The sequence below is a fragment of the Mytilus galloprovincialis genome, chromosome 2, assembly GCF_965363235.1.
Source record: "Mytilus galloprovincialis chromosome 2, xbMytGall1.hap1.1, whole genome shotgun sequence".
In the NCBI taxonomy this organism is placed as follows: Eukaryota; Metazoa; Mollusca; class Bivalvia; order Mytilida; family Mytilidae; genus Mytilus; species Mytilus galloprovincialis.
The window spans coordinates 8,707,769-8,731,216 of NC_134839.1; the positions used below are offsets into that span (position 1 = coordinate 8,707,769).

Genomic DNA, 23,448 nt, shown 5'->3' on the forward strand with positions numbered 1-23,448 from the left:
AGATAGTAACCCGACAATAGAGCAGACAACAGCCTAACGTCACCAATTTGTCTACCATATCTACATATTTATGATATTTTCATTAAATGGTGAAGCTGTTGAACTTACAACATTTTGCCAAACTTGTATAACCTTTTCCCCATTGGAGTAGCCTATCAGATGGTTTAAACATCCATTAGAAAATTTAGAGAATTCTTATTTTGTCCTTTCAGCAGCATGCTCATGTTATATATGTCAATTTTTTTTCTTATTATTCTCAGCATTAAAGGGAAACTTCGCAAAAAAATCAAAAATTGATATTATGTCCATTCTGTATAAAAAGGCTAAAATTTATAGATATTAAAGTTTTATTCCGCTAGATAAGAGATCAACATCGATTTTAAATTTTGAGTATCAATTTTCTACGCTCCGCCATTTTGTCATCTTCTACGATTATAATCACGATATGTCTATAAAACACAAAGAACCAAAACTACAGTAACCGATGTAGTCGTAATTGCGTGTCGATATCTTGTCAATCGTACGATTGTTTTATCTGACTAACTATAAACTTGATACGGAAAATGCTGAGGGAAAATGACCATTATTATGTATCTGTTATTTTTAAACTGTTAATATTGGAATGAGTTAAAAAGTCAAAGTTCAAATAATAAATAAGTGTTCCGTGAAAATTGTTTTCATAATTCTTTAAAGTAATAAACTTTATTCAAATAAATTCGGATCTTTCCTCATCTGATCACCAGCATGGCTAAAGGTATTACTCCCAAAGGTATTGTGAGGGGTGTGAGGACTCAGGTGACACGTCCAGGTATTCAAGCGATTTCCTGTCGGGCTTGCAAGATCATGCATCGTTTCACTTCTGTAGGTATTGATCAGTGTACACGGCAGACTAATAACTTTCCATTTTGAACTATCAGGTGTATAATACACATCTCTGTCTTGTGTGTCCGAAAGTGATATGATGCCAATAACTTAACTCGTACGCTTGTTTATAAATAACATTTCTGGTGTAAAGAATATTATTTATGAAAATATAAAAAATACCACAAAAAAAAAAAAAAGATTTGAAGAAATAAAAATCTATATACATATTTTTTCCGAGGGCTAATTTGGGAAAATGTAATTTGTCAATAGTAAAGGACAGACTGGAACATACCAAAAATATTGATTTAAAAAATGTACGCACTTGTCGATGTTGGCTTATACACCTGGATAGAAAGTTACGGAACTATAGTGCAATTCAAAATATATACATGTATCAGACTATATTGTATACCAAAAGAAGAAGAAGAAGAAGAGAACCAGTTTGATTTAAATACAGGTCGATATATATCTTGCTTTGGTTCATCGAAGTTATGAACATAGTAAAATCCCAGTTTTATATATCAATTAGATTGTTCTCGAATAAAGGAAGAAATTCGTCATCATCACAATTGTTCCGACATTCATGTAAAATATATGCAACTGGACGTACACTAATAATCCCAAAGGGGTGTGAGTATTTTCTAGGAAAACTATTGAGTATTAAAGTTTCAAATCAATTTCGGGATTAATTTCTTTCTTGCCGTGATATGATAGCAATTTAAAGAATAAACTGCTTATCCGCTTTAGCGGTATTCTTGCCAGTTGAACAGCCTTATAAGTTACATTCAAAAATAGGGAAAGATGACATAAAATTCGTTGTCTTTTGTTTTTGAACATCGTTGGTCAAATAGATAGAGTATTATACGTTGTGAGACGAGGACTATTTCAACAAATACTATAAATACAAGTGGAATTTTTCGTTTTTTGCAATTTGAGAGTAAATGATGTATCAAACGTTCAAGAATACGCATGTAAAATGTGTCACTGGATATAAAAAAAAATCAATCTCAAAACCTACTTCCGTATGGAACTTCCCCTTTCAGTGACCTGCACATTTAACAGATGATACACTTCATAAGATTTACATGTCCAACAACGACCCACTGCTCTACATGTGTTACTGACAGCCTAAGATAGTAATTCTTCTGTTAGGTCAATTCTCTTTCGAACAATACCAGAAAACATGGAAAATAAGTTCTTTAAATTTTGACTCTGGAATTAACACCATTTTTTCGTGCGACAAACTTTATTTCTGCCGGGCGATGAGCAGACATGGGCGGAAAACAATAAACAGATAGGTTTAATATTTGTTCATTCATTTAACATGTATAATATGAATACGATTGTACTTAAAAAAAAACTTATATAGTTAGTTTCAAGAACAACCGGGTTCAGACAAACTGTTCTGAAATCGATGCTGTTACTAATGCATTCACCCAATTCAATATTACCATCAAAGAGAGTAAATTCGTGGCAACAAAGACATTCTGTTAATAACGGCATAAGTATGCATTTAGTACACGAACACCAATCTGTGTTTTAAAAACTAGCGATGGTTGCTAAGGATTTCTTGATTTCGGGAACTTTCTGCAGCTTCCATTTCATGGAGCTCTTCTTCGGTATACTCTGGCTCTAGTGCGTACCCAAAATGACCATACTCGTCAAAATCTGACTCTTTTGACTGACTGGAACCACTGTTTATATAGTACTATCATTCTCCGAACAAGACATTTTTAGTTATGATTTTATGATAAATTTTTGGACCATATATAAACTGTTCTATAAAAACAAGCACGCAAAAATCATAAGATAGACATATAAGTAATATGTGAGTAAAGTTAATTGAATCATTTAAGTTAATATCCTTTGGTCTCGAATGTAGTTAACTAATAAATGTGTTTTATAGGATAGCTCAAATCCTCATCCAAATAATATAATCTAGTATATGACATAACCCCTTCCTACTACACCGAGTTTTAATGCCAAGCGGTAGACATATTTTAGGTACCAATTAAGTAATTGAATGAGTAATAGATAACAATAATTAATCATAAATGTGCAAAGATTTAAAAACAAAAGTATTTTTTCTTTGTTCGTACAAATTATACTCCGCTTCGGTAGAGTTATCTACTTATCTTCAGATAGTTTCAGATATCAATTAATACATGGCTTTCAAAAGTCTAAATGTAAGTGTTCTCGTACATTTTTTGCCTAATAAAGAAAATCAAAATGCTTTGGTAAAGCTATTTCTAATTTCCCCTTTTTAATGAGACTTAAATCAAGGACAAGAGGTGTATATCATTTCATTCTGACATATGAATTAAGTTTCCCGTCTTTAACCGAAAATTGTTTATTACTTAGTAAATTAATTTATTTGAATTGAAATAAATGATACAGCAAATTTAATTAAATAATTCCACGGCGATCTATTTTTATTTGTCACAAACTTGAATTAGTATTATAGATGTGTATATTGAATGCTCCCTTGTTTTATAATCCACTGATCCGAATAGACAGTCACACCTGGCAAGGTGTGCCCTAGAGGCGTGGTTAAATACCGAAGTGCAAATAACAATTTACCTTTCAACAAGCCATCTACGAGTATTCAATTTGCCACAGAGCCGTGAATACACACATCGTATAAATCTAGTCATAGCAGAGATAGTAAAAGGTCAATAAGAGTACACCAACATATTGTCTTTACAGATTATTGTACTTTAATTTGTTCACCTCATATATCAGTCCGAAAATGCATTAATTAATAAATTTATAACTTTTTTGGGTGTCTACAAAAATAATTCGAATATATACGTTTAACATAGAAAATTTATCTCATGAATGTGTACAATTGCACGTCTGTGCGTCTTATCTTCTTATTATCGGATGTTTATTAGATAAACCATAAGTCATCGGCGCGCTTACGATTACGTTTAAATATCATTAAAAACCAAGACTTTTACTGATTGTATTTTAAATCCCGGCATGCAAAAACCAGGAGAAAACGTCACGACCTACAGGAAGTAGTTAATAATTTTTCATTAATTGTTGAATTTCTCCTTTATTACTGGACATATATAGCGATAAAACTTTGTGAATATATATATTTTGCCATAATGAACATATTTAAACCATAAGTAAAAAATCGCGAATTTTCCCTTTAAGACTTTATTATCTTTGATCAATGAAAACTATTTATTACCTTTTAAGCATGTTAAAATATCCTTGCTCAGCAGTATTGCTTTTCAGGAATGCGTTATATATTACTGCATGCATATCCAATTATGGATTACTTGTTAATTATTTTCACTTTTTTCTTAAAGAAAAAACCCAAATGATTCCAGAATACCAGTATCAAAACAAATGAAATTCATCTTAAATACAGAAGTATAACTGAAGAAAAATGTTTCCTTGCCTGCATCAGTACACATAATTTTCTTATCTCACAGCTTTCCGCTTGAAAAATGAAAGTTACAGACTGGCTTTATCTCTTTTATTTCGAAAAAATCTTTGTAGGAAAGAAGCATGTTAAGTACAAATTATTCTGTTTTAGTCAAAGTTTGATATTATCATAAGTAAGTTGAATTATAGAAATAGACAGGTGTGCTTCCAGGACTTGAGGTTAGATTGGGCATAACCTTTACAATACTGTGGAGAGAAGTAAGGCAAAAAATCTGTTTTATGGTTTTTTTTTGTTTTTTTTTATTTATATTTTATCATATGCACTTTGATTGTTTCCCCTATTTTATCTGTTCTTTATAAAAGAGGATGTTATTTGTGAACGTCCAATATGCAAGTTTATGCTTTTGGTATATGAGTAATTTATTTTTTTTAGAATGAGAGAATGGTAATGGAATCCCAGATGGTAGCAGAGAAAGCCAAAACTCAGGAAACTGCTAGACAGACTCATACATTGCAGGCCAGAGAAGAAGAAAACAGAAGACTTGCCCAGCAGCTGGAACAAGCCAAAGTAAGTCAGCAGACACCAAATGTGTGACACACATAAGAAACAGATACGAATGAGATAGGGCAAAATATGTTTTTTGGTAGTATGTGCGTCCAATATTAGGTTCAAGTTTTGGTTAAGCTAGTAATTGAATTTAGTCACATCAAGTGTAAGCTTAGTACAAATATTCTTAAGAAAGCTGGCTTGTCATGTTTTGGAATTTTGGTCAGATTTTCGGAATCCTCTGGTTTTATCCATTAGAATGCATTAACAAATTTTGCCCGGTGACCCCGATTTTTGTTTTTATAATTCTTTTACATGTATAATGATAAGCTGTCTGTTAAAGTCTTTTGAAATTTTAATTACTTTTTAATAGTTTTTGAGGACTTTAACTAGTCAATAATAAAGCTATGAAAAGTCAAGAGAGAACATATTCCCGCCAAAATTTCAATGGCTAATATATCGAAAACAAGCAAGGTGACCTATATATTTTTTTTGCTCTTTGAATTCCTTTATTAATCCACTATCAATATAAACTAGCGTTTCGAAAAATTAATTACTTTGAAACTGAGAAGCGAACTCCCTTAAGATGTATTCTTTATAAAATACTGTAGATTCATTTATTTTCGTGGGTACCAATTTTTCTTGGATTACCGAAAACTTATCTTTTCTTGGATATGTGATTTTGACAAAGTCTGCATACAACTGGATAAAAAAAATGTTATTTGGTGGACATTTGATTTCGTGGTTCACATGTACCCACGAAATCCACAAAAATTGGTATTCAACGAAAAATAATGAATTCACAGTATTCCAAACTTAGGGTTTTGAACTTGATTTCGCAGTTAACTGAACATGGAAATAAAATAGTACCACCATGTTTTATGAACAGATATTCGTGTTGAAACTTAAGTTATATGATAAATGAATGAAAGGTTTCTTTTATTTAGAAAAGTTAATTTCAAGAACTATTTCATGTATTCAAATCAAGCTACTTCTGTTCGGCATAGTTTGATAATTTTATTTAATACCTCTCTTAAAAGGCCAGATAATGCCACTTAAATGATGACTTTATGACAGAAAAGAAATGATAAATAGGGTACTATTTAGTTAAAAAGCATGAGGAGAATTTTTGACCTTATTAACTCAAACATGATGTACCAAGTGGAATTGTGCACAATTCCATATTTTAATCATTATTTATATATTAATGTATATCTGTTTTAGTCTACAAATGCTGCACTGAAAGATCAGCTGTCTGAGGAAAGACATAAACAGAATGATAGTGTTCCCCTTGGACATTTACGTAAGAGGTTAAAGGATTTATCACAGACAGTCAAATCAGGAAAAGTAAGTCATACAACATAGCCTACGGTAAAGTAAGCCAAATAACATAGACTAGATTTCTTTTTTGTATTCTTTATTTTGGCATGAACATTCTGTTAGATCAAACTTATGATGCCTTAAGTTTGTTTCATGTTTTAATAAATCAATTATATACTGTAAATTCAGAAATTATTGCAATGTTTTCATTATTGCTAAAATTATGAGACATGGGTTATAATCGCAATAATTTAAAAAGAATGCACTCAATGATTTCTGAATTTACAATTTTAAAATACACTGAAATTTTGTTTTGGAAATGTGATATGTCTATGGTATATATTTGTGTTGATGGGTTGCTTTCTCTTTGAATTACCCCTGCATATTCTATTAATCATCTCTAAAGCAAAGAACTTAAGTCAATTTTTAATTTGTTTTTAAAGGTATTAAAACAGTATTATAACATTATTTATACACTGGCATTTTTTGAATTGATGGATTAAGTTGTATTTTTCAACATAAAACAAACTTCCATAGCGGGATATATTTGGCTCATTTAATAAAACCAAGGGGGGGAGTAAGAATTAGTTTACTTTTTGTTTAGAAGTAAATGAGCAAACAGACATCAGTCCTAGTGTAGGGGGTCCACATTTCTGCTTTGTATTCATTTGTTCTCTGTAAAAGAATGTGGGGTATATAATAAATGTCTTTTAAAACTCTACAGGTAATTATGCCCTCCATAAGTTTCGGATTAAATCTGCATTGGTATTACATGTAGTAGTAAATCTTACATGTACTAACTTTATTTGTGAATTTCTAATCTAAATTCAATTAATCAAAAGGTTGTTTTTTGTTATATTGTTACATCAACATTTAAATTTGAGGGTACCAGTACACTAAACAACGTTTTAATGATGAAATATTGAAATGACATGCCTTTATTTGGTGTATAATTTTAGATCTCATATATACAACAGAAATTACAAGGCAAAATTAAATTGACTTTTTGAAAAATAATTGTTTAAGTTATGAAGGGTTTATTCTGTAATTTGGCAATGTATTTTCAACAGAGTCCCATATCTCCGCTTGATGACCGGGATGTACTAGGAAAGACCTTCAAAGATTTACAACTACATCTGCAAGATAAATTAAACAGGAGCTTCAGGGATAATGAGGACAAGAGAAGAAATGCTGAAAAGGTAAATACATCTTAAACTAACAATGGAAATATTTTCAGAAATAAAGAAAAAAAAAGAAGTTATCTCATTTTAGGTGAAGATTAAAAGGAGTTCTATGAAACATGTCAATGGGAAAGTTTTTATTTTAGAATAGTGACAATAGTTCAACTGTTTTTTATTTTACTATAAATTAATGAAAACTGTTCTTGATTTCTTCTGGTATACATTAACATTGCTATATTTAACTTTTTGTACCAATATTCTTTTCTGAATTGTAGACTGAACTTGAGATTCAAGCTCTGAAAGATAACTTGAAGAAAGCTGAAAATAAGCTAGCCAGGAAGAATGAAAAGGACAAGGATAAAGACTCTAAGGTAAGATATGTGTACATTGATGGAGGACTCTATTATATTTCTTCAATTTTATTAAAAATTCATCAGTTGAAACTGATGGTTTGTAGTATCAGATGTTTTTTTTTTATTGATCATTAGAGCCTTGCTATTTAAACTATGATATATTCAACTTTTTATACCCCACCTACGTTAGTGGAGGGGCATTATGTTTTCTGGTCTCTGCATCCGTTCGTCCCTCCGTCTGTCTCGCTTCAGGTTAGAGTTTTTGGTCAAGGTAGTTTTTGATGAAGTTGAAGTCCAATCAACTTGAAATTTAGTACACATGTTCCCTGTGATATGATCTTTCTAATGCCAAATTAGAGTTTTTATCCCAATTTCACAGTCCACTAAACATTGTAAATTATAGTGTGAGTGGGGCATCCGTGTACTATGGACACATTCTTGTTTTTTATCATTTGATTCCTGCTATTTAAACTGTGATATATACAATTTTTTTCATTTTATTTTAGTTGCAAAATAATGCAGAAGAAGTTAAAAGGCTGACAGGGGAATTAAATAAACTAAAGGCAAAATTAAAAGATACACAGGAAAGAGCATTACAGGTAAATACAAATTGTAGTTTTCACCGTGTTGTTTTGACCTAATGAAACTAAAAAATAAGTACACTATTTTAACTTGTGTTGAGGTCTTAAGTTTTGAAAAGTATTTGAAATACTTTTTGTTGAACTGTAGTTGCATAAACAACATGTTTTCAACAATGTTTAAATTTATATTAAAATTTATTAAATTGTATTTAAGGAAAAAGCATTACAGGTAAATATTTTTTTTGTATTTTTTGTAGTTTTCAGTGTTATTTTGACCTAATGAAACTAAAAAATGAGTAGAGAATTTTTTACTTGTGTTTAACTCTTATCTTTTAAAAAGTATTTGAAATAATTTTTGTTGAGCTGTAGTTACATAAACATTTATTCAACATTGTTAAATTTATATTTTACTTACAGGTACAGGTCCCTTTGAAACTATTCAAATACCTTTTTGATTTCTTTACACTTTTTTTTAAATTGGTGTTCTTGTATTTTTTCATAGAAACTTTCTTATAGGTGTAAATATTGGTTTTTATTTACTTTCTGGTGAGTTATTTCCCTTGAAAATACAAATTGTCCCATAACATGTAAAAATTTATATTTAGAATATAAAATTTAAAATGTTGTGAAAAATTTAGGGAAAACCAGTTACACGTGTTGTGTATCGACCTGAATCAGAAGATGATAGAAGTTCACTAAACTCTGAAGAGAAACATTTGTATGATGAACTGCAGAGAGAACTAATGGACTTAAGAAGGGGCATGAGGACTAAGGAAAAAGAAAATACTAAAAGGGTACAGTAATGTTACAATATTTTTCATTTATTCATGTATCCTCAGTCTCACGGTCTCCTTGAATATTATAGGAATTCCACTTCATGACTTGGATAAAGCTTGGATTTTGAATGTTTGGATTCTTGTATTGTATGTACACATGTGTGTCTAATGTTTAATATTTGCACTTTTAATAAGTCAAATGTACTTTTAAGAAACAATCTATATACACTAATTTTATCTGAATTGTAAGTATTTTTTTCATCAAATTTTCATGATGAAAAAAGAGATCTTTAATTATATTAGTTATAAAAATTTGAAAAGTTACCAACATTGTTAAGGTTTGCATAAAGGATGTGAAGATTTTTAGTTTACTCTATGAAATTAATGGTAACAATTTTTAAAAATAAAAAAAATATCAATAACATTTTTATAATGCTAGAAGTTTGAAACAAAAAAAAATGTTTATTTTTTTAGCTAACATCAGCAGAAAATGAAGTTGCTGAGTTAAACAAAGCTTTAGAAGATCAGGAACAACAATTTGAAGATGAATTATCCAGGGTGAAGGAGGAAGCAGAATTACAAAGGGTAAGAGGGGTCTTAAGGGAGGATTAATAATTATTTTTCCACTTATTCCCTACTCATATCTGCATTCTCTAAATGTTTAGATTACTCTTTTCAGTAGTGTAATTTTGCAAACATTGTTCTTCTGTGATCATAATTTTTAGTTATTATTTTCAGTTGTGTAATTAAATCCTCATTTGAAAAAATTGCCCTCAATCATAGATACCAAGCAGAAGATTATGTGCACAAGATGCAAGCTTCATCTACTACTCATCAGTGATGCTGGAATAAAAAAGTTAGTAAAGGGGCAAATATAGTACATCTTATTAGTGCAGCATCTTATTTCTGCGCTGTTGGAAATTATAAGCTTTTAAAAAAATATTATGAAGCTTCTTTTTGTATCCTTGAATTTGAAATCATGAAGTTTATCATGATTTCAGGGGTCAAATAATGACTTATAATATTTTCTCATTTACTTAAGTAACTTTAATATTTTGCCAGGAGGCAGCTGAAGCCAGACTTCATGTGATTGCACAAGATTTAGACCAGGCTCAGAATACTGCTGATCATTTAGGACAAATTTTAGACGACAGAGACCAACATCTACAGCATGAGTTGAAAAATTCTGATATGAACAACCAGATGATAAGTAAGTTATCTCCCTTGTAAGGATTAGTTATCTCCCTTGTATGGAGTTATTTTAATTCTTATTTTGGTCAGAATATTACTCTAGTCAAAATTGTTGTATTTCAGAAATTTCAACCTGAAAGTTTTAGGGTTGTTCTACATTTAAAAGCATGGGAGGCACTTATTTCTTTACTCTAACCACCCATTATGTATTTTTTTTGTTTTGTAATTTTGTACAAAATTTATTGAAAATACAACCACTCACACTTAGTTTAGTTTTTATTTGGACCACTTACATGATCAATTTTGGAACACCCCTTTTATAGAATAGGCTTTTGTATTTATGTAGGAAATTTATTGTAGATAATAAAAACAATATTAATCAGTATAAAAAATGTGAATGATATCAATTATATTTACAAATTACAAATAACTGAATAATATTTATAGATTATTGCTATTTTACCCAAGGCGACGTTGTAAATTTCATTGACAGCCCTGCATTCTCCCTTAGTTTCTAGCGATCATTTTTCATATCTCTACTAGGAAAATTTCATAAAATAGCGATAAAAAAGTTTATATATTGGAATGTAGTATTGTAACAATATATTGATTATGAAATTTCAAACTTCTTAGGAGGTTATGCTGAAAAGGATGGTAAGTCATTTGGATCGTTCAAGATAAGTCTCAGTTCTATACAGTATCTAAATGATAATAAATTTACTGAGATATGTATAAACTGGAACAATTTTTGTAATTTTCACCTTTTTTGTTGTTTATCCTAGACCCATAACAAATTTTAACTGGACAAAATTTAATTCTGCAACACACCATAATGTAATAAGTTTTCGTATGACAATTTAAAAGACTGCCTTATAAGAAACTTAAATGTGAGCATAAAAAGGCAAATGTAAATAAATGAGAATAAAAAAAAACTCATTATAATCACTATCACAAGTCCTGTATGCCATGCATCAAGATGTTATTTAAATGCTGAAAGTTTCTTATATATTTTTAGCTCACCTGGCCTAAAAGGCCATGTGAGCTTTTCTCATCACTTGGCGTCCGTCGTCGTCGTCGTTAACAATTTTTCAAACATCTTCTCCTCTGAAACTATTGAATGGATTTGAATGAAACTTAGAATGATTGTTCCTTAGATTATCCTGCACAAAGTGTGTGCTTCGATTTTTGATCCGTCAAAAAACATGGCCGCCGTTACTTAAAATAGAACATAGGGGTCAAATGCAGTTTTTGGCTTATATCTCAAAAACGAAAGCATTTAGAGCAAATCTGACATGGGGTAAAAATGTTCATTAGGTCAAGATCTATCAGCCCTGAAATTTTCAGATGAATCAAACAAACCATTGTTGGATTGCTGCCACTTAATTGGTAATTTTAAGGAAATTTTGCAGTTTTTGGTTATTATCTTGAAAATTATTATAGATAAAGATAAACTGTAAACAGCAAAAATGATCAGCAAAGTAAGATCTACAAATAAGTTAATATGACCAAAATTGTCAATTGACCCCTTAAGGGGTTATTGTCCTTTAATGACAATTTTTCACAATTTGTTCATCATATTTGCTAACTTTAAAAAATCTTCTCCTCTAAAACTACTAAACTAAATTCAACCAAACTTCAACTGAATGATCAGTAGGGTGTATAAAATAAAGTTTGTGCTTTATTTTTTATTTCGTCAAAAAACATGGCCGTCATGGCTAAAAATAGAACACAGGGTAAAATGCAGTTTTTGGCTTATATCTCAAAAACTCCAGCATTTAGAGCAAATAAGACAAGAAGTTAAAGTATTTATTAGGTCAAGGTCTACCTGTCCTGAAATTTTCAGCCGAATTGGGTAACTGGTTTTTCAGGTATAATGCCCCAGAATTGATGATTTTAAAGAAATTTTGCAGTTTTTGGTTATTATCTTGAATATTATTATAGATACAGATAAACTGTTAATAGCAAAAATGTTAAGCAAAGTAAGATCTACAAATAAGTCATTTGACCAAAATTGTCAATTGACCCCTTAAGGAGTTATTGCCCTTTAAAGACTTTTTTCACAATTTGTTCATCATGTTGACTTACTTTAAAAAATCTTCTCCTTTGAAACTGCTGTATCAATTTCAGCCAAACTTAGGCTAAATGAGTTTCAGAGTATCTAGTATAAATTTTATATTTCATTTCCTTGTATGTCAGAAACATAGCTCCTATGGCTAAAATAGAACATAGGAGAAAATGATTTTTTTTTTGCTTTTGAAGAAAATAGGACGATTCAAAGAACATTTAAATAAATTGAAAAGCCAAAATAATCATTGATGAGAGATTTAACCAAAAAAATTAAGGTTAGCCATTCAGGCTCTTGAGAGCCTCTTGTTTATAACTCTTGGCACTCCAGTTTTTTCCACCAACAAACTAACCAACCATAATTCAAGATAAAGATTACATACATATTGAAATAATCATTAAACAAATTCGAAAACTAACCATTGGTCAGTAAAAGATTGATATGAAAACTACTATAGACTATATATGATATATTTATTGGTATTTGGGTTTATCTTATTACTAGAGGTACATGTACATAGATTCTTCAGAATATGGTACTACTTTACCATCAAGAATTTTATTGGCTGATTAACAGGCTTGACACGATTGTGTTTTGATTTCTTAAATTTTAATTCTTTTGATATTTTACCGGTAATTGTTTTATTAATGCAAACTATCAAAAATGAAATTCCAGCCTAGGTTTGAAAAATTGAGAAAAACAAGACTGTTGTTTGATGTGTATATATGAAATGGAAGTAATCAGGTATTTTCCCTTAAGGCTAAGGTTATGTTGTATAATATGTTTCCAAGTTACATGTAGTTTATTTGATTACAAAGGTCCTGGGAGAACTTCTTTCTTGTGTAAGTTAAGAGAATGGTAAATGGTGGTGTGGGGCTACACATGGGGTATTTTATATATTCAGTGGCACATTTCTCATAAATCTTACAAAATATTGGTTGTATGTCATGAACTTTTAAGTTCTCGAAAAGTGATGGCCTGAAGGTTTTGACCACCATGATTTGCTAAGGAACAGAACAACACGTTTATGGTATTTTGCAATAGAAATAATAGTGAGGACCAGTAGATTGTCACACAACCAACACTCTGAAACTTTTTTGTGACCTTTGCACTTTGCAAAATATGGCTTATTGATCATTACTGATTGCACATATTTGATAATGATTGTTCACATCATAGATTAATCAGGGTCACAAACCAAACACACCATATTAAAAAATTATCAGTTGGTTGTTTACATTGTATGATGAACCAAACTCACATCATACTATCTACACCATTTGACTATTAGTATCATGTACCAATCCCTCCTTTTGCACAGGAGAATTTGATTTGAGGTACATTAGCTTTCTTTTTTAAACAGTAATGAGTCAAAACCTACAAGACCCTTTTTTTAACAATTTTTAAAATAATAGAATAAAAACAGATTTATCAAAACTTTTAAAATGTTTTTTTTTTTAAAAAGTTTTAACATTTATATAAAGTTGTGAAACTAATTTATTATGATTATAATTTTCAGTGGCACAAGAAATGGAGTTATCAAAGTTGTATGAGATTTTAGAAGCTCAACGAGATGAAATAGAACATCTCAACAGTTTATTGGATCAGCTTTCTATGCAAAACAATGGACAAGGTGAGTTAATAATAAACAATAATTGAAAAAATACAAAGATATAGTTGCTTCATTCCATGTGTATTTACAATATATTAAAAAGGGGAATGTCAAGAAAATGTTGGGTTTTTTTTTATTTGAAAAGCTTTCCCTTGAAAATAAGTAGATCAGTTTTGGTGTGTATGATTTGTATGTGTTAAATGAAAACTTAATTTATTCATCATTATTTTCTTTTAACTTGAACACAATTTTCTTTAAACTTGTACATGATTTTCTTTAAACTTGTACATGATTGTCTTTAAATTTGTACATAGTGTATAGTTAGCGTTTATTTATTTTTAGGAGGACCTCTTGTGGATGATGAGATGTGGAAACTGAGACAAGATGTCAACAAACTGAAGGAGACTTTAGCAATGCAGTCAGCTTACATACAGACAATGCCACAGTTAGCTAGCTCTACAGGCACTCAGGCTCAGTTTGATATGGCATCTGGTCCCGGCTTCAAACCTGTATGTATACCAGTTTTGAATGGATGTTTTGCTATTTTATTTATTTGAATGAAAATTCAGCTGATTAGATTTTTGATTTATATTTTAAAGTTTGCCGTGCTGATTGTTTTTGCCTAATGCTGTAAATTAATGTTGATAATTATTGATTTAAAAAAAATACATATGTATTGGTGTGAAAAGTAGTTTGTAAATATTTATTAGTGGGTTGCACATAAATTTGTAGTATGTATTAGCAAATGGTATTGAGTGATACACTGTTGAATTCAATGGCTACATACATGGATATTTAAGTTAAATATAGGAGACATATTCATGAAACCTAGCTTTTAACATCTTTATATAAAATGAAAAATTAAACTACTTGTCGTCGCTGGGCTTCTTAAATGTAAATTACAAATTTTTCAAGAAAAAAATATCTCACAAACAGGCTTTGAAAAGTTTGGCAAAATGCATGCTTCCTAAATGTTGTATGTGAACTTGAACATTTTTGTAAATAGCAGTGAAATAAAAACTTTGACAATATCCAAGAACTTAAATTATTTTCACAGAAATAAAGAAATGTACAATTATTTTTTCCCAAAACCCATTCTACAACGATTTTCAAGTTTCATACAACATTTTGGAAGCAAACTTTACAAACAACTGACATCGGCAATTTTGTAACAAAATTGGATTATCATGGAAAATAGTGAATCCACAGAAAGATAAAAAAGATCTGCTGAATTTTTTCCCCCCCCTTCATCTTGAGCAAGCTTATGTGCAATCCAGCTAGTTGAGCTTTTAACACATTTTTGTTTGTTAAACTAATAGGGGGTAACTCAATACCATGGACAAGCTTCTGGACCATTAGGAAGGCCTGGACTCTCTCGACATTTCGGACCTCCAATGTCAGTACAACCTAATATGCCAGGAAGATCAGCAATGGTCAGTATTGGGGACAAATTATTGAAATTATCTATGTGTAGGAAAAAATAATCTATGTGTAGGAAAAAATTATCTATTTGTAGGAAGAAATTATCTATGTGTAGGAGGAAATTATCTTTGTGTAGGAAGAAATTATCTTTGTGTAGGAAGAATATGCTAGTCTGTGTAATATTTCAGCAGCTGTTAAAATCATAATACAAACGAATCATAATACAAACAAGTATGCAAAGGATTCAACCTGTTTAAAATACAAATTCTGTGTTCAAGCTTTGATTGCAAGGAGCTGAAAATTCTAGTTTAAACAGTTTTTATTAATGAAAAATGTCAAGATAAATATTACAATGTTACATAAAGTTCAAATATGGGATTCGGAAACAAGTTTGGAAAATTTTTATAAATCTGTCTGTCTCCCTGAAAATTCTTCCTGTTGAAATCAAAATGATATGCTAATAACAAACCTAGGTTGTTCATATGTTAGTTTGTCAAATATAAGTACATGTACTATCATATTGAGTTTGACTGTCCCTTTGGTATCTTTCGTCCCTCTTTTACATGTATTATCATATTTGAATTGTATCATACTCTTTTCCTTCAAAAATACACATTTTTCACACTGAAGGAAAATAGTAAACTTGCTGAAATTTTCTCTTTTTGAATTTGAAATCATCTCCCAAGAAGTTTTAAAATATATTTTGTGACACGTTGTAGTATACTAAGATGTTTAATAATATAAATCATGTTTAAACAATTTTTACTATTTTGATAACTGCAAGGGTCAAATGATTGCATTTATTTATTCCATTTCATTTGAATTAAAGAATTTTGAATGTGTAAACTTCATAGTAATATGACAAATTAAAAAAAAATCATATCTTATTCTGGTAGTGTAGATGTAGATTGTATGTTTTACACAGAAATTTAACAACAAAGAGGAGATAACTAGTTTATGATTCAATTTACTATCATTCTGTTCAAGATCATCACAAATTATCAATTATGCTGAGGAGAAACATACCTTTTCTGATCAATTCACAGGTTTTATATTCTGAAAAAAGAGTCTAGTGTGGAGATAAGATTGATAGAAAATATGCCCATTACTGTTAATAATAAAACATTTTAAGAGAAAAAATATTTCTATTCTTTTTAAAATCAGGATTTCATTTTTATGATAAATTGATATACAACAAATTGTTTACCGTAGAATTTTTTGATAGGGGTTGTTTTTAATCGCTTTGACTACCCACAAAGGTTTTGCACTATTAGTAAAATCAGTTTAAAATTAATATTATATTTTTATAGGGAACATCATATGCTCCACCAGGTGGCTCTGTCATTCCTGGTGCATATGGCCCACCAGGTGGCTCTGTTGTTCCAGGAGCATATGGCCCCACAGGTGGCACTGCTGTTCCTGGAGGTTATGGCGCTGGCGCTGAAAATAGAGGTGCTAGAACACCACCTGGTGTGTATCCATCAGACGGGAGGTCAAGGTCAGGAGAAAGATACCCAACATATGGCAATCCTGTCAAAAGAACTTCAGGTAATGTGTCTTCTGGTATATTCCTCCCTTACTGTAATAGAATGCAGTAATATATGTTACAATGGGCAAGTGGCAAGAAAAACTTATATTTTGAGTACATATGTCAGCAGAAAAAACTTATATTCTTATAATTTGTTCCAGCAAAAAACTTACTTTTAAAGGACATTTTCAGCAAAAAAAACCCCATTTTTTAACCCCCCCAAAAAGGCTGTCCTGTCCAATTTCAGGCTGTCAATTGTGGAAGAGATGCTCTGTAATTATGGCATTATCCAATGAAAATGAACGATAGAAACAATGTTAAATATTTTTCATGCACACAAGTTAAAGATAATTTATTTTTACAGGTGAAGCAGCTGAACCTGATAACCAAAGTGTTAAAAGTGCCAGAAGTGGGCGTAGTGGACGGAGTGGTCGCAGTGGACGTGGCCATAGTGGCAGAGATAAACATAGGCGAAGTAATTCAGCTCCAAAAACAGCATTTGAACCAGTACATAGACCTGTAGCTTATAACCCAGTCACAGGATCAACTCAGACTAGGGTCCCACCTGCTCCAGGGATCAATTCTTTTGGAAGTCCAACCAGAGGTATTGTAGGGGCAAGTACTCCCATGGGCTTTTCACACTCTGGTGTTGGACCTTCAGCAGGGCATCATCCTGGTGGCTATGGCCCAGGAATGGGATATGGATCCACACAAACTCCTGGTTATGCAGGAACACAGACTGCTGGACCAACTGTTGGTATGGTGATGCCACCTGGTGTACCAAATTACAGACCTATGACAGGTGCTCCAGCACAGACATTAGGATACAAATCTGGACGAGCATTCCTTCCAGCTTACTCCACATCACCAGAGCGTCCAGCAGGCAGAGTGTACTACCAATCAGGTGGTGGCATGCCTATGCCCCCTCCACCACCACCCCCACCACCAATGCCACAGTACGGATCACCTGGTCCCCGTGTATCGTACCTTCCTGTTAGTCCTATAGCATCAGGAACACCATTATCTAGAAGAAGTGCTATGAATGAAGGATCTTTAACATATCCACCAAGTCCTATAGGTAAGTACCTAACATGGTAAGACTTTTAAAGGTTGTTTAGGTTATAAGGATGTACAAAATTCAAGGGGTTAGGGTCTTTATGGCATCTGCTAAAGGTCTTGTAGGTCTTCATAGACCAACAGCTAATAGATAAAATAGGATTATAAATTAATAATGCTAAAGTGTCTTCTAGTCCTAAAAATAAAAATTTTCCAAGTCTTCTATTAGGGAACTTTGGAGTCAAATTTGTAAGCTGACATTTTTTAAAGCAGAAGTTTGTATATTTAGGTTAATTATACATTGTGTTTCACATAGTTTTAGTACATCTGATTATGGTATTTAGTTCATTCTTAAATAACTAAATAAAACAAGTTTACGGCTTGTCAACTAAGAGAAACATACAGATGTAAACAACCAAAAGTCACTGTACTGACTTCAAAAATGAGACCTAAAATTGTTACAGCTAAACATGTAACTTTTTTGGGGACAAACAGAGATAAGCTTTTTAAGCGTTATATAGCTCACTATACAATTTTGATCATTGTTGAAGTCAGTACAGTGACTTTTGGTTGTTTACATCCTCATTCTTTTGTCTCTGGTGAATAATTCCTCGAAATAGTAAAAACAAGTACATAAGACAGTTACTGTTGCGATTCCTGACTTCAGACTTAAAAAATGGAGAAAAGGGGGGGGGGGTGTCACTTAGCTGTCAATTTTTGAAATTCCTACAACTGTAATGAATGTAGATTAATTTATTTTTATTGCACGGCATAGTGTTAATTACAAGTTAGAAAGATTTAGTATTAACTTATTAAATACTGAATCCTAAGACCTTAAAGGTTTAATTATCTCATTATGGAAATAACCAGGATTATTGTAAATTGTACTAATCCTTTACTTGTATACTTAATATTGTATATCAGATATATAGGATTATTGTTAAATTTTTGTGTAATGTATGCAAGAATTAGTCTATAACTACTGTAAATTCAGAAATTATTGCTTGCATTTATTATTGCAATTTTGTCATTTTAGATTAGAATGGGATATTTGTTTTTTCCATTTTGTTCAATTCATATAAAAGATTTCAAAAAATGAGTTCAAATCATTGCACATTTTTCGCAATAATAAAAACAACGCAATAATTTCTGAATATACAGTCTTTGTTTTTAAGTTACTGCATATATGCTGTCTTGTGTCATAATCCTTCATAAGATAAAATGACAATTTGAACAGACATGCCCTTATTTTTGGATTTAAAGATGTTTGCCTCCCAGGTACAACTTTCCTGCAGATGTAATGCACGTTAATATTAATGGTCAACCAATCCATTACACAATATCACTATTATGACTTGAAAAACAACTAAAACCAAGAGAATGGTGTTTTTAGAAAACTATTGGTTAAGATAAAAATATGTTTTAAGTTTCCATTCAATATAACATCTAGTTAATATTTAATTCAATATCCAAAATTTAACACTATGGGACAAATGTATGACTGAATAATTCATACAGACTTCATTTTACTATTTTCTTGTATTTGCTAAACTAAATAATCTAGATAAACATCATCTAAAAAAAATTACCAAAGATACCAGGATTGAAATTTTCAACACCAGACATAGGTTTTGTCTACAAAAGACACATCAGTGACACTTGAATCGCTAATCAACAATGTTAAAAGGGCCAAATAAAGTACAACGTTGAAAAGCATTGAGGACAGAAATTCTGAAAAGTTTTTCTAAATAGATAGGTAATCTGTTCATGGGGTAGAAAATTCTTCAGTATTTCGAAAAATTCAAAGTTTTGTAAATAGTTAATTTGTAGTTATGACCATATCAATGATAATTCATGTCAACACAGAATTGGGACTAAGGTTCCTGTTTGCTTTGATGCTTTGATAAGCAGAGCATTTTTTTTTCTCAAAATTAAAATTTTGCTGTTCTTTCATACATTGTTTATAATAATGCGCCCTCTTGTTTGATAGTACTTCTAATTACTTGTTTCATTTTCACCAATTAGTTACTTTAAAAATATTACTGAACTGCATTCAGCTTTGATAGATTTTTTTTAAAATTGCTATACATATACATGTATCAATTTTTGAATTGAAGTTTTTAATTAAAAAAATAAGATTTGAATTTTATTTTGGGTATATCAAAACTTATTCTGTTTAAAATTTATGAAGATATTAGATTTATAATTATTTTTTGTATCATATATTCCTATAATAAAATACACAATTGCGTTATTATTATCCTTGTATACCTTAATAAATTCTCAATGAAATAAAGCAATATAGATAATGTTATTTATATTTATAATATTTATAACAGATACATAACTTCACCGTTAGATCCCTCTAATACCAGGTTGTTTTCAATAATGTAACTGTATATAACTGTAGTTTAAATACCCTAATTATGGCCCCAATTACCTGAATTGAAGATCAGTTTAAACATGTTGTTTACCTGTGAATAGTAATATGAAAGAGTTACCTGGTTAATTAAATAGGTGGCGGGTCAATGTGATTATTTCAAAGATGACCAAATATCAAGGGATTTAGTGTTTATCAATAGATGGTTGACACTTGAACATTGTTGTGGGATTACGATACTGAATGCAGGGGGCTGTTCATAGATAAGTTATGTTTTTATGATTGTTTCAGTGGCAGGTTCCGTAGACATGTCAACTGGACAGCCCCGAGGGATCTTGAAGAGTCCAGCCACAGGATCTGATGATAGTTATTTATTCTGTAATGTTCCAGAGCATCATGATTTAGTAAGTGTTGAATTTTATGTGTGACAGTTACAAGGTATTTTAAATATTTTGGATACTATTGTATTGGGCCTTGGAGTTATTTTTTGCATTTAACTGTCAATCGACTCAATAAAAATATTGGTAATTTAGGCAAGGCTTCAGATACATGTACTTTTTTTTAAAGCAGTAAATTTGAGTTCATTTAACATTTAACTGACATTTGACCTGAGCACATATATTGTTATTTGTTTGTTCATAGCAATAGATACATTTAATTTCTTCTGACCAAAATGCATTTAAACTGCCCAGATTTTTTCCCCTACGTGAGGAAAGAAATTATTGTTTTTCTAATTTTAAGTTGATGTTTACTGTTATGTTATTAGATTGTTTAATAAGCACTAAAGTTTCTAGTTGCAGAGAAAATATCTTTGCACATAAGTGTGTGGATCTTGTAGATTTTTGTTAGAATTTTAAATGTTACATATATCATTAGCATATTTTGATCTGTGGAAAATAAAAATTTCAAATTTTAAAGCATTCTTCAAAAACCTGTAAAATGTAAATATGCCACTTTATGTTTGACAAAATGTAAAGGTGCTATGATTTTTAATTTTATCCTGTGATTTTAATTTTTGTGTTTTCCATTCTCATTAAATCAATTGCCACAAATTTTCAAACACCAAAAAAGAGGATTTTTCAATTTTTCAGTCCTAAGTTTGAAACCAGGAATATAAAAATAGGCAAACCATAAAAGATTTGATTTATTCCTCAATTAGATGTACACTAAGGCAAACATTTGTTATTAATAAACATTAATTATGATCATGTTTTAAATTCATTTCATTTCAAAATTAAAGACTGAATATTATTAAGTTATTTAAGTACCCTTCAATGTAGATTTAAAACCCGGTCATTTAACGCTTCAATGGTTAGATATATTATTGGTAAGAACAAGTTGTCAAACTTGATTTTATCATATCCCTTTCATTGTTACATTTGTTTATTGATTAATTGTGTAAACAATAAGCTGATTACGTTGAAAGGCTCTTTATGAGTTTTTGTGTATTCATATATTCATATATTATCTCTTTAATCTGTTCAAATTGTATTACACAAGTCATTTCATGTAAAAATGAAGTGAAATATATTTTGAATTTTATTTAAACTCCATTTAACCTCTTAAAATCCAATGTCAAAAGTTAATGATATTTTTCATACCCTCAACATCCCTAAATAAACGGTGTTTCATCTTTATACTTTGATTATTGATAATCATTTACCATAACTATCAGCTACGGAATATTCAGGCCTTAACTTGTGTGTAACAATATCTGTTTTTAATGGCGAACAGAATTGCTAAAGATCTTAATAAAATGATAATAATGTTATCGTTATTTCAAACTTGGCTCATTTAAAGCATTTTAAACATATTAAATTGTCTACTATTTCAGATATTGGCACTGTCCGAACTCTTTTCTGAATGGTCCATGGAAACTATTATTTAGGCATAATCAGAGTGTTATAATAGGTTCCTAATGCTAAATTCAAAGCGTTCAGGCTACAAATACAGATTTGTTATTTACTGTTCTATATTTCAAATTCAAAATGGTCTTTGATGGTTGTTTAAGAAAAATAGAGAGATACACTGAAAAGAAATGTCAAATTAAATTTTAATGTTTATGTATTCTTGCAGAAATACTTGGGTTGAAAAAAGGATAATGATTTAAAAAAAATGATAGCTTCTAATTAAGAACAGGAGCAGGGAATTCACAAACAACAATATTTATTATTAATATACTTTAATTGAGTCCCCCCCCCCCCCCAAAAAAAAAAATAAATAAAGGAAAGGGAAGATATTGATGTCACTCCATTTACTAAATACTTACCTTGCAAAAAGATTAAATAATTTCTTTCCCATTTACTCTATGAATACAAAAAAAAAAAACAAGAGGTCAATAATAAGCTTGTTTATTTCAAAATACTTATTATAAGCCTAAATAAACCAGTATCAGGTTGTGATTAGTTGTTAGGTTGATGTTGGTAAGACATCCATTAATCGTGCATTGTGCAAAAGATACAAGCATTTATACATTTATACAACATTTTCTTTTATCATTTTAGGAAGATTATATTGCTGAGTTACAAGACAAAGTAAAAAGATTAAAAGCCAAATATTTAAAGAATCAGGTCAGTATTTTACAATGCTTGAAATATATTTTACGCCAAAACCTCTTTATACTTTCATTAAAGATAAGACATACATCTCCATTTGCAAATCTTTTTAGCACTCAAAATCTTTCAAATCTTAGAATCAACATTTACAAATGTAATTTATGAAATAATGTGGTTTATATATTTATACACAATGTACAAATCATATATTAAGACATTGTAAGGTAACTTTTCACTGGAAAATTAAAATATTATTTAAACCATTTAGAAATGGGTAGACTCATTTAAACTTACAAATTTTAAATTGTCTTTACCAAATGTGATTCATGATATATCAAATAAACATACTTTTAATGTTGCATATAAAAAAGTCATATTTTTTATGCCCCACATAGGGGCATTATTTATATATGGGTCTGTTCGTTCTTCTGTCTGTCCTACTTCAGATTAAAGCTTTTGGTCTAGGTGGTTTTTGATAAAGTAGAAGTCCAATCATCCCAATCATCTTGAAATTTAGTACACATGTTTCCTATGATATCATCTTTCTAATTTTAATGCCAAATTAGAGTTTTTACAACAATTTCACGGTGCAATGAACATAGAAAATGATAGTGCGTG

The 23,448-nt window shown here is 30.4% G+C and overlaps 1 protein-coding gene across 7 annotated transcripts in view; it reads left to right on the top strand.

Annotated features, from left to right (window-relative positions):
- LOC143062815 (uncharacterized) overlaps nucleotides 1-23,448 on the top strand; it is a 99,542-nt gene that overhangs the window by 39,122 nt on the left and 36,972 nt on the right. For 5 of the 7 annotated variants that reach the window (XM_076234620.1, XM_076234621.1, XM_076234623.1 and 2 more), the window contains 16 exons: nucleotides 4,697-4,831; nucleotides 6,035-6,157; nucleotides 7,201-7,329; nucleotides 7,587-7,682; nucleotides 8,171-8,263; nucleotides 8,884-9,039; nucleotides 9,496-9,606; nucleotides 10,084-10,231; nucleotides 13,096-13,119; nucleotides 13,797-13,910; nucleotides 14,232-14,398; nucleotides 15,209-15,322; nucleotides 16,622-16,859; nucleotides 17,204-17,917; nucleotides 20,567-20,679; nucleotides 22,780-22,845. In XM_076234620.1, coding sequence (XP_076090735.1) covers nucleotides 4,697-4,831; nucleotides 6,035-6,157; nucleotides 7,201-7,329; nucleotides 7,587-7,682; nucleotides 8,171-8,263; nucleotides 8,884-9,039; nucleotides 9,496-9,606; nucleotides 10,084-10,231; nucleotides 13,096-13,119; nucleotides 13,797-13,910; nucleotides 14,232-14,398; nucleotides 15,209-15,322; nucleotides 16,622-16,859; nucleotides 17,204-17,917; nucleotides 20,567-20,679; nucleotides 22,780-22,845 — 2,541 coding nt within the window. Of the gene's footprint in view, nucleotides 1-4,696; nucleotides 4,832-6,034; nucleotides 6,158-7,200; nucleotides 7,330-7,586; nucleotides 7,683-8,170; nucleotides 8,264-8,883; nucleotides 9,040-9,495; nucleotides 9,607-10,083; nucleotides 10,232-10,845; nucleotides 10,867-13,095; nucleotides 13,120-13,796; nucleotides 13,911-14,231; nucleotides 14,399-15,208; nucleotides 15,323-16,621; nucleotides 16,860-17,203; nucleotides 17,918-20,566; nucleotides 20,680-22,779; nucleotides 22,846-23,448 lie in introns of all 7 variants that reach the window. The other 2 variants (XM_076234618.1, XM_076234619.1) reach the window with 2 other exon arrangements.